The sequence below is a fragment of the Mizuhopecten yessoensis genome, unplaced genomic scaffold (genome assembly GCF_002113885.1).
Source record: "Mizuhopecten yessoensis strain PY_sf001 unplaced genomic scaffold, ASM211388v2 scaffold6719, whole genome shotgun sequence".
Lineage (NCBI taxonomy): Eukaryota > Metazoa > Mollusca > Bivalvia > Pectinida > Pectinidae > Mizuhopecten > Mizuhopecten yessoensis.
The window spans coordinates 440,186-457,739 of NW_018406690.1; the positions used below are offsets into that span (position 1 = coordinate 440,186).

The 17,554-nt window shown below is 34.3% G+C and overlaps 2 protein-coding genes across 4 annotated transcripts; one reads left to right on the forward strand and one right to left on the reverse strand.

Annotated features, from left to right (window-relative positions):
- The first annotated feature begins 366 nt into the window (after window positions 1-366).
- On the forward strand, window positions 367-3,132 carry LOC110452498 (tctex1 domain-containing protein 1-like). Its single transcript, XM_021501058.1, has one exon. It carries the CDS (start codon window positions 933-935, stop codon window positions 1,581-1,583), a length of 651 nt encoding a protein of 216 aa, XP_021356733.1. The 5' UTR covers window positions 367-932; the 3' UTR covers window positions 1,584-3,132.
- Window positions 3,133-7,182: 4,050 nt separating this feature from the next.
- LOC110452555 (tctex1 domain-containing protein 1-like) lies at window positions 7,183-15,361 on the reverse strand. Of its 3 annotated transcripts, none has more exons than XM_021501165.1 (2): window positions 14,941-15,361; window positions 7,183-8,651 (listed from the first exon to the last, which is right to left on the reverse strand). In XM_021501165.1, exon 2 carries the CDS (start codon window positions 8,532-8,534, stop codon window positions 7,989-7,991), a length of 546 nt encoding a protein of 181 aa, XP_021356840.1. In that variant the 5' UTR covers window positions 8,535-8,651; window positions 14,941-15,361; the 3' UTR covers window positions 7,183-7,988. The 3 variants fall into 3 exon arrangements, with proteins under 3 accessions (XP_021356840.1, XP_021356838.1, XP_021356839.1); XM_021501163.1 differs by lacking the exon at window positions 14,941-15,361 and adding an exon at window positions 14,585-14,831; XM_021501164.1 differs by lacking the exon at window positions 14,941-15,361 and adding an exon at window positions 10,621-10,723.
- Between the last annotated feature and the right edge of the window lie 2,193 nt (window positions 15,362-17,554).

The following is a 17,554-nucleotide window of genomic DNA, read 5'->3' on the forward strand; positions in this document are numbered from 1 at the left end:
GCTGTATCGTGTTAGAATATAGGCAATTTCACTTTGATCATACTGCTAAACAACCAATAAGTTATCTTTACTTTTGGGCAGCTCATTACTATTCTAGATATTCATATTACAGAGGAGAGTTATTTACGAAAGGAAATGAACATGCGTCAGACTCGTTAACTAAATGCCAGGCAATTAATTTTATTAGCTAATTGAAAATGTGTTCTACAAATAGCATGTATTTGTCATGTTCGTTTTTGTCTCGACCCTCCTCACCAATTGGCATTTCGATACGATTGATAGTGTTGTATTTTAAATTTAATTTCTACTTTCAGATGTTCACACGAGAGGAAAAATAATGGACGCACAGTTATAAATCTGCTTTGACGTCATGGGTCGATGGGAATTTCAGTCACCCTCAACAACTTGTAGTTCATATAAGGCACGGCAGGAGGAGGATGTGACTAATCGACTTTCTCCTACAAATATTGACTGAGGCAAGGGAACCAATTTAATGTGAGCACCGACTTGGAGACAGGAAGCATCACGTATTGATTTCACCCCAAGAACAAAATACTATTACCTGTTTATGACATAGGACAATCCGTCCAGGAATTCCGGCGGCTGCATACCTGTTGGACACTTAATCGATGGGATTAGAAGCGGTGAATACACTTACATGTTTAGCTTCGGTGGAATTCTAAAACTTACGTGCTTAATGTCCCCACAGACCGTGAGAAATGAACTAGACATTTCAGTAAAAGTACGTTTTGATTCAGGAAGAACTCAAAACTGTGGTATTTTGTGAAGCTACAGTTATGTGAAAAATATTGAATTGTTTTGTGGATTATTTCAAAATTTGTACATATACAGGAACTATTCTGGTTAAGACCGTGCTGTGTTGCTCCGGATTTCGTTATTATTCTTATTTGTGATAGATTTTCTTGGTAACTATGGATATAAGACCAGCAACCCGATCTGTATCGACTTCAAACCTCCCACCAAAGATGGGAGAAAAAGCAAAAACTGCACCTCTTCTCAAGTCAAACAGTTCTTACCTGCTGAAGAGGCAGATAAGCACCATTTCTGAGAAACAAAAGGATGTACCGGTTTTCTCCGAGAGATCTGGTCCATCGTTTGTAGGATTATTGGCTTCCAAACGTTTAGCAAAACGGCTAACGTCCCGAATTCTCGCCGGTCGTACAAGGAGCCTTCTAAACTCGCGCATGTCCGGTCTTACTATCCAGAAGGAGCCTTCGTACCGCATGGAACCGAAAGAATCACTAAAATTTAATTCCTCCAAGGTCGAGAAGATCGCTAACATGGTGCTAGAAGATCGACTTGCCGAACTTAAATACAACCCACGTCTCTGTTCAAATATCAGTCGCCTTATTACAGAGGAAATCAAGGATCGGGTGAAGACACTAAAGTTTGACCGGTACAAGATAATTGTGATTGTTTTTATCGGCGAGAACAAGGACCAGGGTGTTCAGATCTCCAGTCGGTGCGCGTGGGATGACGAAGTCGACAATTTTGCCACTTGCACTTATAAAACTAACGCCATTTACGCCACGGCGACAGTATACGGTGTCTACAATGAATAGTGACGTCATTGTGTAATATGCTCATTTACTACGTAAATTCGATCTGTGATAAGGTAATGTGAAGGAAGTTATTCTATATGCGTTCACAGGTTCTATAAACGAGGTTATCAACACTCTGGTTAGACAATCTGTATACATTACAACCTACAAACACTATGAATGTTGGCACTTCACATGTACTTTTGCGTTGTTTATTTCTTCCTCAATGTTGTAATTAAGTAAGGCATTTACAATGATCAGTTAATGTTAGGACTGTGTAGACGTATTTTAGCATCGATCAAGATTTTAATATGACCTGAAAAACAAATTAAGTCGACTTGAAGGAAATTTCATCATGTTTTTTTTTGTTATTAATTGCAAAATGATGGTTGCATATACATATTACATTGACGCAATATTGTATCATACTTAACGCAAAGTTATCTTTTTATCTTTTCTTTTATTAAAATTACAACAATTACGAAAGCCAATTGCAACCATACCATTGTAGTATGGAGCTATGAGAATGTTGTAGTCAGATTTAGCCGCAAAGTTATCTTATAGCATCAGTGTATTTCAAAGCATAAGTGCAGCGAACTTTAACTTTGATTGAATTATATGATTTTTTATAGCAATTTCATGCCGATTTGCATTTGATTCCCCCATCAACCAACCCTACATTGTTTTGTACATTTGGCACAAGAAATTGAAGTATGAGTATCAACAAGGTTAAAATTTAACTACACTGACCCCATCCGTCCATATTCAAAAGAAACTTTATCAACTTTTCAACTTCAACCGATACCTTTTATTTGAAAGTGAGTATTTTTGCGTATTTTTCAAACAGTAAAGACAAAGTAGGAGAAGGACTTATCACGTTATGAATCAGAAACATCAATATTAGAGTAATAATAAAGTTTGTCAGAATGAAATATTTGTTGCGCACGGAATAATAAATGTTACTGATTGAATTGGAGTTGTTCCTTGCACGGCAGTTGAATCACGCAACTTTTCCAATTTGATTTCAAACAGCTCATCTTCGATACTCCATAGGTTACGCTCACTTTCGCCCTCTAAACCCTCGGAATATGTCATAGCAAAAATGAAGGCACACGGCTAGCTATTGGATTGGTCTCAGGTAAAGAAAATCTGATCAATTTCAAGGCTGATACCCGTCCATTGAAGATTTCAGAGGAGCTACTCGATTTCAAAGGCAGTCAATTTTACCGTTACGCGACCGACAGATTCTTTTGTTGACGTCAGAGGATCAAACTAGTCTTCTCGTTTCATCAACAAGGCGGTGCACACCGATACTTCGATTTTGTCTTGACATGTTCCAGGGGTACAGAGAGCGAAAGTGAGCGAAACCCTGGAGTATCGAGGATACATATTGCTATGGTAATAGATGTAAGACACACACGTGTGAATGTACTTATACCATTTGGTAATAAATACAGTATGTCAAAAGTGAACTACATATTGCACCACACAGCTGTTACGTTCCCGTCCTTCTGGGATTCATCGGTGATACTATATTCCGTCTTTGGGTTTTGCGGAGTTATCTTCTCTTGGGAGCAGTATTGATTGTTACGTCATTGGTTTGTGAGAGAAAATTACGTCGTTTTCTCAAAAATTGATGACGTTACTCTCACAAACAAGTGACGTAACAATCAATACCTGCTCACAAGAGAAGATAACTCTGCAATACGCAAAGAAGGAATATGACAATAGATGATATCAAATGTGTCGCTCTGGTATGGTGATTTTTCTTTAAAGAGAAACAAAATGTTTGTAAATTTAATGACGAAATTATCTACGTATGTGCAAAACTATGTGTATGTATGCATGCACAAAAGTACAGTGTTCTTCTGTATTGAACACTTGATATATACTAGTAATATATTTATTTGTATACATGTACTACAGTAAATGTATTGTATAAATACTGTACTAGAACCATCACTTCAAATATTTCAATATTTGATATTGTAGTGAACGCATGTTAATGTTTGTGTACAAGGTAAATAAATTTCATAAACACGTGTCATATTCGTTATGATCTTATTCTTCGTGTGTATTACTTTTGGTCGACATTTCTTTTAGCTAAATCTAATTCCCTAATTTGAAACTTCTGCCTTAGCATGTTCTAATACTTCAAAGCACGTTTATCAGGTATTACTACAAGCCCATTCACAGTAGCGAAATATTATTTACAAGAGTCGGTTAACTCAACAAACATCGTTATTAACGGAACATACTCGACCCTCGTTTGATATCAAATGTCAGCCCACTACACTAGAACCTTGGTACCCGTAATCATCCCTTTACACACACGACCAACTGTACAAAAGTAAACAGCACGAGTAATTTTAGACTCTGATAAGGCGGTTTGAAGTGTCTTTATAAACATTGACGAGTGATCGAAGCATCGCTCGAACATGTAGACAGGTGATATACATCTCGGTCCATTAGTATTCCCGTTTAAAGCCTTTTTATGTTGCTTAAAATGACATCTCTAGCAGCGTGAGCCTCGTATAAATGAGAAAGAGATGTGTTATTTTAGTGTTGTTCTTATTACTTGTAGATTTGTGCGCTTATTTAAATGACTTCTGAGAGGTGTGCTTGTCTTTGTGATCGCACTAAGTACCCCAGCCATCTCGCTTTGATGCCTTTTCAATTACGGTTATTAGTTGTGTGATATGTTACTAATGAGTGTAAAATGTAAATGACTTAAGGTGGAGTGATTAAAAGCTTGTGCTGGTAACGGTTATGACATACACTTTTTGGTAGCTAACCACGTGAACTGAATATATTACAATCAAACATAACTTTTTACACATGTTTCGTATAAACGATTATTGCGACCTATAACCATCAACAAATATTATTCTCTTCAAGTCATGATAACCCTTTTTCATTGATATATATACACTTTCACACTAAAGTTAGTGTAATTCGCCACCCAAGTATAAATTATGTTAAAGATATAACCGACCTAAACGACCCCAAATGTTCACCTGAAAAGCTTACCTTGTGATTTGAGTAGAACAAGTTTCTTACTTGAGACGTTGATAATCCATAATTATCTTATGACAACATATTATATTTTTTTAATTTACAATTGATTAAACCATTAATGTCGTAAGTTATTCAGTCGAGTATGCAGTACAGATCAGATTTTCATTACATAATTTATATATAAATACTTAAATAATGCCTTGGAATTTGACAACATGCTACGACATTTAAATAAAACCCATGTACTCTCCCGTAAATGTCTAAATCCGTCGAGTAGAAAAGAAAAAACAAATTAAATAGGTATGTCAATAATGGTATTTCGGTGTGAAATGTGATAAAAAAATAAGTATGACATCGTGTTTTTTGTTCGTTCTTATTTAATAAGGTGAGTGGCAAAAACCTATTGAGTGTCAAGTGGACCTCTTATAAAACTATTTAGTTAATAACATATGTATTGTCGGAAATAGTGTTTTTTCTACTTCTCGCGAAATATGCCATGCATTTTTTTCAATAGGATTTTTTTTATACAGTATTTACCTCTATTACACAGCTGAAAAACGCATGGATTTTGTTTTCTCGTTTGAGCATGTTTGAATTTCATCTAAACTAACAATTTCAAATTAATTCTTTTTAATTGATGTTCCGATTTTTTTTCGAAAAGTCGATTTTTTTTACAAAGTATAATTCAATCCATTTTCTGAAAACTATGAAATCAGTATTGTATTTTTGTCGAAGTTGATTATTATGCTGTTCTTCCTAAAATATGACTATGTAGTAATAATCACAGAATAATAGCAAAACAATATGTCAATAGATTTAAGTGTTGTTCATAGGAATACCTCATCACTTAAGACTATATGTAACATTATTGTGACATTCACCACCAATCCAAAATGTTCCACAAAAAGAAATCCCAATAGTAGTTTTCGAGGTTATTTCGACTTGATAAAAATATTTGAAAATATCTTTAATATTAGCCAAAAAACCTGCATTGATATCACCAACGACATTATTATTCATCAAGGGAAATAACTGTAAAATAAAATTACTGTTATAAATGGGTTATTCAACAAGGGAGTTAACTCTAGCATAAAATTACTGTTATAAATGGGTTATCTAACAAGGGAGATAACTGTAACATAAAATTACTATTATAAATAGGTTATTTAACAAGGGAGATAACTGTAACATAAAATTACTGTTATAAATGGGTTATTTAACAAGAGAGATAACTATAACACACAAATATGCATTTATATTGTTTCTTCTTTAATGTCCTATTTCCTTGTGATTACTGGATTGTTAATATAATTGGTCTTTATGTTTACGACTTGTCGAAACTGAAACCAAAAGATGTAAAACGAAGATTTGGGATATTGTTTAGTTAGAAATATAAAAATACAAATAAAATATAAAAAAAAAAGAGACTTTAATTGAGACTAAAATCAAATTTTGAATAACCAAACTAAAAATTATAAACGATTGATAAGAATAAAGGGCACTGTGTATGAATTGATCAGCATGTACCTTGTACAATGGTTTGCTGTGTAAGTGGTCCAAAGCACGGGCTATACCAATTACATACTAGCAATCATGTCGTTTGTTCTCGTGATTTATAACCGGCAATCTTAATGGTTCCATGTGTATAATTTAATTAGCTAGTTCGTGTTGTCTTGTTTGTGTTTATAATCAATGTGTACTCATCTATTTGATTACTAAGCATATTCCTGTGCCGTACTACAGTGTCTTCTTTATGTGTATTGAGATATCTAAAATCTCAATTACACAGACAAGAAGTCAGGAGTTTTAACTGGGTTACTGGTATGTTTTCCTTAGACGGGGTCGTGCAAGCTTAAAGAACAGATGACCAGTGTTTAACTTTTATATAAAGCAAATATACTGTATAATATCGTACACAAAACCTAACATATCACCATATGACAATCTAATGATGAAAATTCCTGAAGAAAGCTACATTATTTCAAGCACCTCACGCTCTAAGATGGGTCAAACGAAGCTTAGTTTAGTGTGGTGACTGGACTAAATTATTCTAAGTAGAATATATATATTTATAAATATATATATATAATATATAAAATATGGGGCAAAGAAGTAATTCCAACTGTGTGGACAAGTTTTCGGAGCGATCCGCTCCTTTATCAAGACACAGTGAAATGTATGATATGTATACACCAACAAGTTAGCACACTGAGTCAAAATCAGACCTCATGTAGACATGCAAGCTTGAGCATTAACCGAGAAGACACCAAATAAAAAGGAAATGCAACTTAAATCATGCGACACTTGTCATGACTATTCATGTCAAATCTAGGAGTATGATGCAAAGTTGACTTTTTTTACTGACTTACTGACTTTTTTAATCGACATAGATTCGTAAAACGCGATTCTGTGCTCACATAATTTCTAAGGAGATCAAATCTCAAAGCAGTTATTTTTGTTTATGTTGAATGTCAAAACGCATAATCGTCTGGTAGGACTGCTTTAATGTCAATTGCGATCAGCTTCACTTCTACAATAACTACTTGGCCGTGTTGGTTTCTAGGGACTTAAAATGCACATTTTTTGAAAGCAAAACGCTCCATTTATGGGAGATGTATAAATAGATTTATTTAAAAAGTACAAAATGTATGACAGCTAAAAGTGAATGGTTTCTACAGAAATCTACAGGAATCTACTGAGATGTTTTACAACTATGAAAATGTTTAAACAAGTCGCACAATAAAATATCAAATGGCTTGTATAGATGACAAAATTTAGAAAATGTTTGCAAAATAAAAATATTATCACAATTTCTTTATAAAGACATAGGCATAAATGCAGTAGGTAACGGAGGATAGATGGAGTCCGTCTTGACATTAAGTAAGCAAATATATACAGAAAAATACCTGAAATAAAACCTATCAAAATGTCACCAAACAAAACATCCCTCTTTAATCCAGCAATCAATATGTTACTTTGACAAATAACTATCACATAATTATCTTAATCGTAAATAAACGAGAAATTCTAATATTTTTAAACATAATTCCATACATCATAACTATTTGCAAAAGCATCCTCGACTCCGTAGTAATAACAACATGAATGATATCTAAATGATTCTTGAGAATAAAAGTTTATACAGGACTTGTTAAGACAGAGGTATCCTTCTTTCCTGACATTAGTTCAATGTAGAGTTCATACATGGCCTCAAACCATAAAACGGACGGATCTAAAGTCGATATTTCAAACTTTCTGATAGTTTGAATTCACTGTTTTTGATGGTTTTGCGTAGTAATCTGTTATCCAAACTTTCCATTTCATTGGTTTCACGTACATATTTTGTTCAGCATGTCTTGTTGGTTTTCTTTAATTTTGTTTTTGATGTCTATTGTCGTGATGTAGGGCCTATTCCCTGTAAACCCCAAACACAGACGCGTTACAAAACCAGGCTTTCCCTTGGTAGGATCCTTGGTACGTATAAGTTGCTGAATTGTCGTATTTATTGTCCCATGCGCATCTGCTCGTGAGCGCCATTGCCTGGTCCTTGGCCTCTCCAATGTATACCACACAGATATATTTGTATCGATCATAATGTAGAGCTTTCATCTGGTCTTTTATTTCGTCACTTAACACTTTTGCCATATTTCTCGCAAATTTAGAATTATATCTATACCTTTCTAACCGAGACGATAGGATATCCTCAAGGATTTGTCGGGCCTTAACTGAGCTGAATTTAAGGTTGGGCTCCATCCGATAGCTCGGCTCCTTCTCGATGTGGACGTTGCTTGCAGCTATCGACGAAGACCTGCGATCTTTACCGAGCTTTGACGTCAGTTTGCTCGTTAATCGCTTAGATGCCATCAATCCAACTATAGTTGGTCCGGACGTTGCGGGCTTCATCGTCTTTTTGACCTGTCCCGCATCCGTCGATGCTGACTTCCTATCCGCCATATTTGCTGGTTGTGCTGTTTCCTGTCTAGGCAGTTTATTCCTGTTATTCGAAAGCAGTATGTTGTGATCTGGTTTCGTCCTTCAGTGGCAACACCAGCTGTGTTGTGCTGTGAACTCCTAGAGATAAAAACAAAAAATGCGGTATTAATGCCAGTATAAGCACAATATAGACAACCACACGTTGTTGTGTGTGACAAACTACTGTTTTGTTTGTCGAACATTCTAAAATGGAAATGTTCGCTTTGTGGCCCTTTAAACTAATCGCGGTGTAGAACATGTCCAGCTTGCAATAATTCTGAAATCTAAACATTAAACTATGATCTAAAAAATAAATTTTCGCGTGATGATATTTCGCGGTTATTAACCCTTAATGCGAAAAACGCGAATATTTCACAACCACGAACATTTCAAATTTAACAGTATGTTCTAGCACATTCTGTAAAGACAGAATGACGTTAAACCATCCACTGAAAATATATATACATTGGCTTGATGATTTCGTGTGGCGGACTTAATTCATAATGTTAAGTTTTGTATTTGGAATCAGATAAACACTTGCTCTAGTGGTATTGCTATGGTCAAACCACGTCAGTTCTAAATCGGGGGTTTCATACAGTTGACTGGATTCCATGTAACAACGTAAACAAATCAATTGAACGGAATGTTGAACTGGAAATCAAAACCAAATAGTTATGCCATGGTTTACATTTACAAGCATGTATACACAGGTATATTGGTCGATAAATAAATGGCAGACTCTTTTAAGGAATCGAATGTTTAATACTAGGCCATTCTTTTATTTGTTAATAAACATTGTCTGAGGAACTCTTTTGAGCTACAGACTTACTCGGACTTATCAATATATAATATATAATAAAGACATTAAAACTTTTATGTAAATTTCTGACGAAACCTGCTATGAATGAGAGTAACAGCGTCGTTTGTCATAGCGTCTCAATATCTGATGTAGGAACACATTTGCTTGATTCCATTGATTAAAGCTATCTTATTGAAACTGAAAAAAAAAATCCGTCACACAACACTTATCGCGTAATATTGGAATTCTATACGAACAGTTTAAAAAATTAAACGTATAGAATGTTGATCACGGCTAGCTTATGTCAATGCTGTACTGTTCATATCGCCCAGGTAAAAGTTGAGTCGACAGGTAGCATACAGCATGGCATTCACACCTGCACGTTAAGCAATTGAGATAATGAAAGCAAATTGCCAAAGCGATTTCAAACACCACGCCAATTATGCGTATATTATAGTTTTGATGCCATGTAAAGTTTGTTGAATACGCCTTAACAGAACGTGAATTACAGGTGTCCCAGTGGCGGTGAAAGGACTATAATCACACGGTCTAATCTATACACTGACATATCCACAATGATTTTATCCAACTTTTATCCCAAACCTTTTTGTTAATTATGTTAATAACTGGTATGACAAGGTTTAGTCGACATGCTCTTAATAATTTTTATTTCAAGTAATAACTAAATTATGATTTTATGGCTGGTGGTTGAAATACATAGCCAAAAATTATATAAATAGCCAAAGACGCCAAGAACATCGAATTAGTTCTATGGATTTTCCCACAGGCAATATTTCTGAAAGAGGATACGTTATAGTTTAACAAAGTTTAAGTTTTCATATATCTATGGATACCCGCTTTCATTGTTTCAATATGATATATAGTATAATAAGTAATATTCTGCATTGATAAACTAGTTTTTTAAATATTCAGCATCGTTTCCTTCTTCAAATTCCTAGTTATTAACAAAATCATGTTTATATTCTAATGCCAATCAAAGATATAATCCGAAAATAGTATGAATTTTCTCGTTCACTTACAAACGTGTTTGTTATCAATTAAACATATCATTGCTGTACGATAATGAAATGTAAAATATAACGTTTGGAATGAAAGACATCAAAACCCAGGTGAAACATATGATCCATAACTGGATAAATTACATCCAAAACATGCTTTATATATGTATCCATGTCGTTACTGTTTACATGTAAGTATTTGACCTACTATTAAATTATAAACATCAGAAACAATATCAGTGAGTCTTACCTCAAAATTAAACAACTGCCGGATACCCTTCAGAGACACCTATGTTCAGTGAGCTCCTATCCCTAACCGTCTGGGTACAGCACGGTACAGATAATGAGCTAGGCTTTCGAGTGTGTGTTTAATCGTTTTTTTGCCTGCAGTCTCACTGGCTATTTATATGCCTTTCATTATTACAGTATTTGCAGACGCACCAGAAGTATACATTTGAAGGTCTTTTTACTATTCGTATTAACTTCAACTGTTAAAAATTTCTACGTAATAAAAAGTATTAAAAAAACATATAATTGCGTACATTTTCAAAACCAAAAGTGCAGCAAATAACCCTTTCAAGGCAGTTAGATTGAATGAACCAAGTTCTGAATCAGCATTACAATAAATGTGGAAATACCATGCATCGATGTTTACACAACCTTTCTGGCGAAAGTCTACACAATAACTCCATCGATTGTATACCTCAGCAGAGGTTTCAAGTTTATTCTCCTTTCTTGAATTTCATATCTAGGCATTTAAATTTAATTGACAAACGATAACTGAAAAGACTTCAGTCATAGTATGTTTCCTCAATGTCCCCTCGAAGCGACACAAGCTGTTGAGAATGAAATCAGTAAAATAGTTGTATTGATTGCCCGTGTGTTAGTATTGTTGTCTTTGTGTACAGAGTTGATCGATGCTTTGGTAATCACTATGATAAATAATGCCGGCTCGACGTGACAGTGTAAATAACTCTAATGGTAAAAAGGAACACCAATATACGATCTTATTACAGACAATATAGCAAGCGGCAGAAAACATGATTTAGAATTCAAGTGAATTTTAAACTTCCCTTTTAAATTCCTATTTCATGTTTATCTATAAGCAAGGGTGAAAATATAGGATATGTCCTATATTTTCACTAAAAAAATGTTTTATATGTTATATATACTGACCGATAACGACTGCAGACTTTGAACATCAAATTTATATTAAAATGCACGCATTAATGAAAACATTATGCGATCTAAGATAACGTTTTGAATATTTTGTTAATGTTTTTTCTATTGTTAATAAGAAAAGAACCATATCAATTCAAAATGAATTTAGACCTACACATAGCTGTCATTTCATTTAGCTGTATTCAACTGACTCGTTTTTAATGCATGATACGCTGATGTCCTTCCTTTTATCAATACACAAATTGGACAGAAACTCATTATAGAGTATTCATTCTGAATGACCTTTTTATTATCAAGTAAGATCTTTTGCAAAATAAAAAAACCCATCATATTCCTCGTCAAAATACACATATTTGTCAGATGTATATTAATATGAACCCGTTTTCATTAAAATTCATCAATTTAAACCTACTCCTTACAAATTCTCTTTACTGATTCAGTTCGTGTAAATAACGGGAATATAACAGCATGAATGACACGAAACAATGTGTATACTAGGAGGTTGGTAGTCAAGTGCACCATGACCCCTTAAGTTGACCTGCCTGACTAACATAAGATGATCGAGGCCATCCATCCGTGCCGCCTTTATCAATGATCTCTGGGTATTCTATTGTCTCGATGGGATTAGTCAGTAGTCGTTATCGGCCAGTCACATTACATTACATTAATTGTCTTTATACGTAAAGTCAATGTCTATGTATAGAATATGTTCACATGGTGTTGTTAGGTCCACAAAGATCCGTTCAGCTATTATAAACTGTATTGGAAATATTCTCAATATTTGGTAGAACAGTGTCCATGACCAAACGCATAAACATTTAAATAAATGAATGCTCCGGCGGAAAATAAAAAAATAATTATGCAATTATCAACTTAACGGGAGAGGGTTCTGGTATGTTATGTGGCCTATTAAATAACACTAATTTTCTACCAAACTATTAATGCAGAACCTTGAAATTCATTTTTTTGTAATTTACTTTGGTATACCATCAAACGATTTTGTCCGTTATTGGGTTCAACACGTATTACACAAACATATATCACATATCAAGGAAACCAATTAAGATGACAAAAACCAGTAATTTTAGTTACATATACAGGCATTATTTGTATGTGAGAAAAAGCTATATAATTAACAACGGGGACATACTTTGTTTGGCTCTCTAGGTCGACAAATTAAATTTTTGAATAGGTGCTTCCAATTTCGTATTCCCAGCGATTATTAGATGAAATCGAATGACAAATTAAGTAGATCGAAAACTGTCCTGTATTGCGTGACACGACAAACTTTCAAAACAAAAATCTGATAAACATGTTAAGAGCATGGAGTAAAAAAAAGGCATTCAACCATTGACTTTAACTTATGTATATCTCACAGTGCGCACTGGATGTTGATGTTTGCGATATAACGAACACAACACTGAGAGCATGATGTCTACACATACAGTAGGAGTATATGAACGAATATTGATTCGATGATTAACGAGCACACTGTAAGTATAAGATCGTTATCTATCCACAATTAGAAACCATGTTAACGGTAGGTAACGTCAGTCTATAACAGTATTAACATAACACTATTAACATAACACTGACCTGTCCCCCAAACAAGAATTGAAGGAAATTACCATTAACCGAATATTGTTTTTAAAAATACATGTGAGCATGTTATTTGTCTGTTTTAACAAAATAAAAGAATGCTCCCCGTCGCCATGTTGTGGAAATTGAAAAGCTGAAGTGGTTTTTTGTGTAGAAGAATCGGGCATGTCTAAGGTTTAAGCTTGGGGCGATCTTTTAGATCTATCTGAACGTAATCATGTTGATAAGCAGTTAAATAAACAGTTCAAGGCTGTATTGTTGAACAGCTCTCCTTTATCAGCCATGTATTAATAGTATTGCCTTCATTCTTGTCCCTCGATCAACCATACAATACAATTACCTGACAAGTGGGTCAGTGTATTGTTAGCTTTACGCTCTCACAAGACAAAATCAAATCATAATGTTTCTGTACAGGAATCGTACAGTCGAAAGTTTATTTCGCAAGACATAGAAATATCTTTAATAATTAACATGCATTTGGTTTTTTTAAATAATTTTATCCCGGAATAAGGAGTTACTGTTCTGAAGATTGTAAGTTGATCAGACTCGGCCTGTGTTAAATATGTCGTGTCGAGCCCACTCCAACTGATCTGTACAATGTATAATATAGGAGTATTCTTATACCTACATTTATATTTACGCCCATGGAAGAATACATGGCCAAGTTTAACCGGTGGAAACTTTTCCAATTGCTATTTTATTGTTTTTGGGGTACCTGTATTTCTTCCTTACATGAAATAAATTCGAACCATTCGGTTACACTTTATTTCGTTTACAAGACGGCTTATTTTGTGTTACAAACGATAAATTGACAAATATTGTAATAAAACTTTTGCCAAACACATGTCAGAGTACAGACTGAAATAAGACCAACCTTAGCCATACCTACTTCCAATGCTTCATAGGTGGTTCATACTTAACATGTTACTATTGGTATATACTATGATATATATATATAATTTGTTCCCAATCGTTACAAAGTGTCAATACTGATTCAATATGCTTAGTACAGCGAAACCTAAATAACCTGTTTTCTCCCCATAATTGCTGTTCTGACTCCTTTTGTTGACAAAGGGGTTAGTGTTCAAACAACCACTAGGCGTAAAATCGATCATTTCATGTTTCATTATAGTGATAAACAATCCACCAACAATAGCCAACAAACAAACGACTTAGACAGCCAGCCTGTTTTACAACGTACTGCTGTAATACTACACCAATCTGTGGCTGTATCCTACATACAAAGTTACTCTATTCGTGCTGTAGCTGTTAAACTATATGTGATTATAATACACACAAAAAATATAATTACAGTTGCCGTCATCAACAAATCAAAGATCACTCAAACATAATTAGAAACAAAATACTACTGTCGTTTCGCTCAGAAACACAAAACAATTATTAGGTAGAAAACAATCGTCAAGAAAACTTACCTGTGGTTAAATGTCGAGTGTGTGTATACATCAATTAAAACGCACAGCACTTTTAAATTTCACAAGCGAACCTCCTTATCTACACTACCTCTACGTTTTGTCTATTGAGGTCACGTGATCCAGAATACAACGACAAGGTAACCAAGCAAACTGGTCGAGTTACCTCCCCTCGTCATTGATGGCACATTGTGTTCTAACTATCGGAGAAATGAAATAATAGCCAACTGGAAAGTTTTAACGATCACACTGCCGTTGCATCTATCTCTTATGCAAATAACAGCTCGTGCTGGGTTTTTTGATCCAATACTGCTTTGAAAGGATTTAGTGCCCAGCGATCGAAGAGCGTATATACATACCTATTAATGTTGTTATATAGCTCATTCTTTAAATTCCAATGCGTCTCCTAATGCATTTTCCTATCGTCTTTCATCTATGGTGACGTTTTGACATATTTTTCTTGATGTGATGCTCCTTCAACGTTATTAATTCCGAACTACGACCGGTGTAAACAAAGGAGGTATCTTAGTGCACACGTAGGTAGTGTCAGGCTGGAACTATGGCCGACTCCATGTGTATCGCATGCTCCAGGTAGCAATGTTATTACGGAGTACAATCAACTTGTTTCGAAAGAAATTGATTTATTTGATAACAATGCTCTCACTCGTCAATGAGATAATGAAGATATGATTAGACAAACATTTAGATATTCCAGCGTGAGAGAGACAATGGCTGTCGTTGAAATGAGTGACATTTGAGGTTAACGTGAGAAGTAAATCGTTACCCTAGGTGGTACGTTAGTGATATATCGACAGGGAATATGTCCACGCTCGGTACATAATGTGTCTATTGTACAGCTTTTAACAATGGTTGTACTTGTCAATCATATATTTTGATTGCTTGCCGTACTTTTGAATCGAGTTCCCATTATAAAAAATTGTTATGAAACTAGTTTCATCGAGTTGTGTAGAATCAGATGGAATTGAAACTATTTCGAGATAATTCTCATTATATGCACAATAAAGGGACGTAGTATATCCAATTTTACGTCAAATATGACTAGCTTTGTGTCAACTCAATGATAGAAATCACGTTTGATATAAATCAAAATTAAACACATTTTCAAAATTATATTTGATTTTTCAATTAAGTTATTATAATTATTTTGAAAAACTAATATAGAAAAGATAGAAAATGTATTATCTGCCGCCTATTCTGCTCCCACATCTCTATTTAAAGCGGGATAACTTACTTGTTCTTTAAACTTTCATTTCGAAAAAGTATTATTTTATAACACACTTTGTCATATTAGGTGTAGGTCAATGGGTGCGCCTATAAGAGTTATCACATGGGTGTCCCACTTATAGCACGTGTACTTTGCAGACATAGAGTAAGGTTAATGTACAGTTTTTGGTCATGATTAGGATCGCAAGGATACAAAATTATTTCAATAATTCTAAATTGTTAAGAATGATTGTTGTGAAACCATTATAAACTGATTTTGACAAAAACTGCTCCTTAAATTGAAAGAGAATTAAAGTTTTTTTCTACCTTTTATTTTTGACCTTTGTCCATTTTCTCATAAAGATTAAAACGCAAATGAAAACATTTTTGTTTCCAATTCCAATGAACTGTACATCAACAAAGTTTAAAAGGAAGCGTGAAGGAAAACCTCGCTACAACTGCCACGATTGGCGATGAAAATACGAGTTTTATATTTCTGTTATAAACTATTTTGTGTGTGTGCGTCAACATCGGTTACGAAATGGCTTCACAATTATTTCCAAAGATTCGATTTTGTTTTATATTACATAACAGTTATTTTCTTTGTGAACTAAGTTATTACAAACAAATATACATATATATATCTTAATCGGATATCAAGGAGGAAATATAAATTAGGTTTGATATGAATTCAATTAATTAATTATCATATTGATATTAATCAAATCAGGAATTGGACATTTTGAGTATCTCACAGCATGATAATATATAGGGTTTATATAGGGTTTTAAGTTACGCTGTGAGAGGTCAATTTACAGTGTAAAAATATGAAAATAATTAACCATGGTTTGAGAGTGATAAACCAGTGAAGTTGGACGGAAATATACATTCTCAACAATTACCTTTGTATTACAATGTTACATACACAAACGGACTTCATAAATATGATGACATCTTAGATAATGTAAATAAAATACTTTGTTCCTTCATTGAGCTTCAAATAAGTTTTTATATGAAGATTAATAATCATGACATATTACGCCAATAATCTTTGTTTAATCCTCGATAATCCAGGGGTATCGTTTACTTACGCTCTCTGCAGTCCTGGAATATGTCATAGCAAAATTGAAGGCACGTTGCTAGATTTTTGTTTGGTCTATGCTAAAACAAAAATCCTGACCAATCGCTTGGCTGATACCTGTCCTTTAACACTTACAGAGGGGCGCCACCCGTCTTCAAAGCAAGTCAATTTTACCGTTATGCGACCGCAAGATTCTTCTGATATACATCAAAGAATCAAACTAGTCTTCTTGTCTCATTCACAAGGTGGCACACACTGAGCCTTCGGTTTTGCTATGACATATTCTAATGGTGCAGAGAGTGAAAGTGAGTGTTAACCCTGGAGTAATGACTTACCACAAGTGAGTGGTGCCATTCCCATACTATATATATTATCATTTCGTTATTTCGTAACAAGATTGTCATTACTTATGGGGTATTTCGACTTCAAAGTAATTGAAACTTATATAAAGCTGCCTTTTGAAATATTCAAATAATATAAGCAATATTGGTAAATAAAGATTTTTGTCTTAAAGTTACTTCTTCAACACAATCGCCAACAGAAAAAAAGACCGTATTGATATTGTATCGAATGACCTAAACTGCTAAATCCATCCTCAATACCCCAGCGGTTACGCTCACTTATGCTCTCTGCAAAAGTGGGCGTATCGATGATGTAATAAGGCAAGA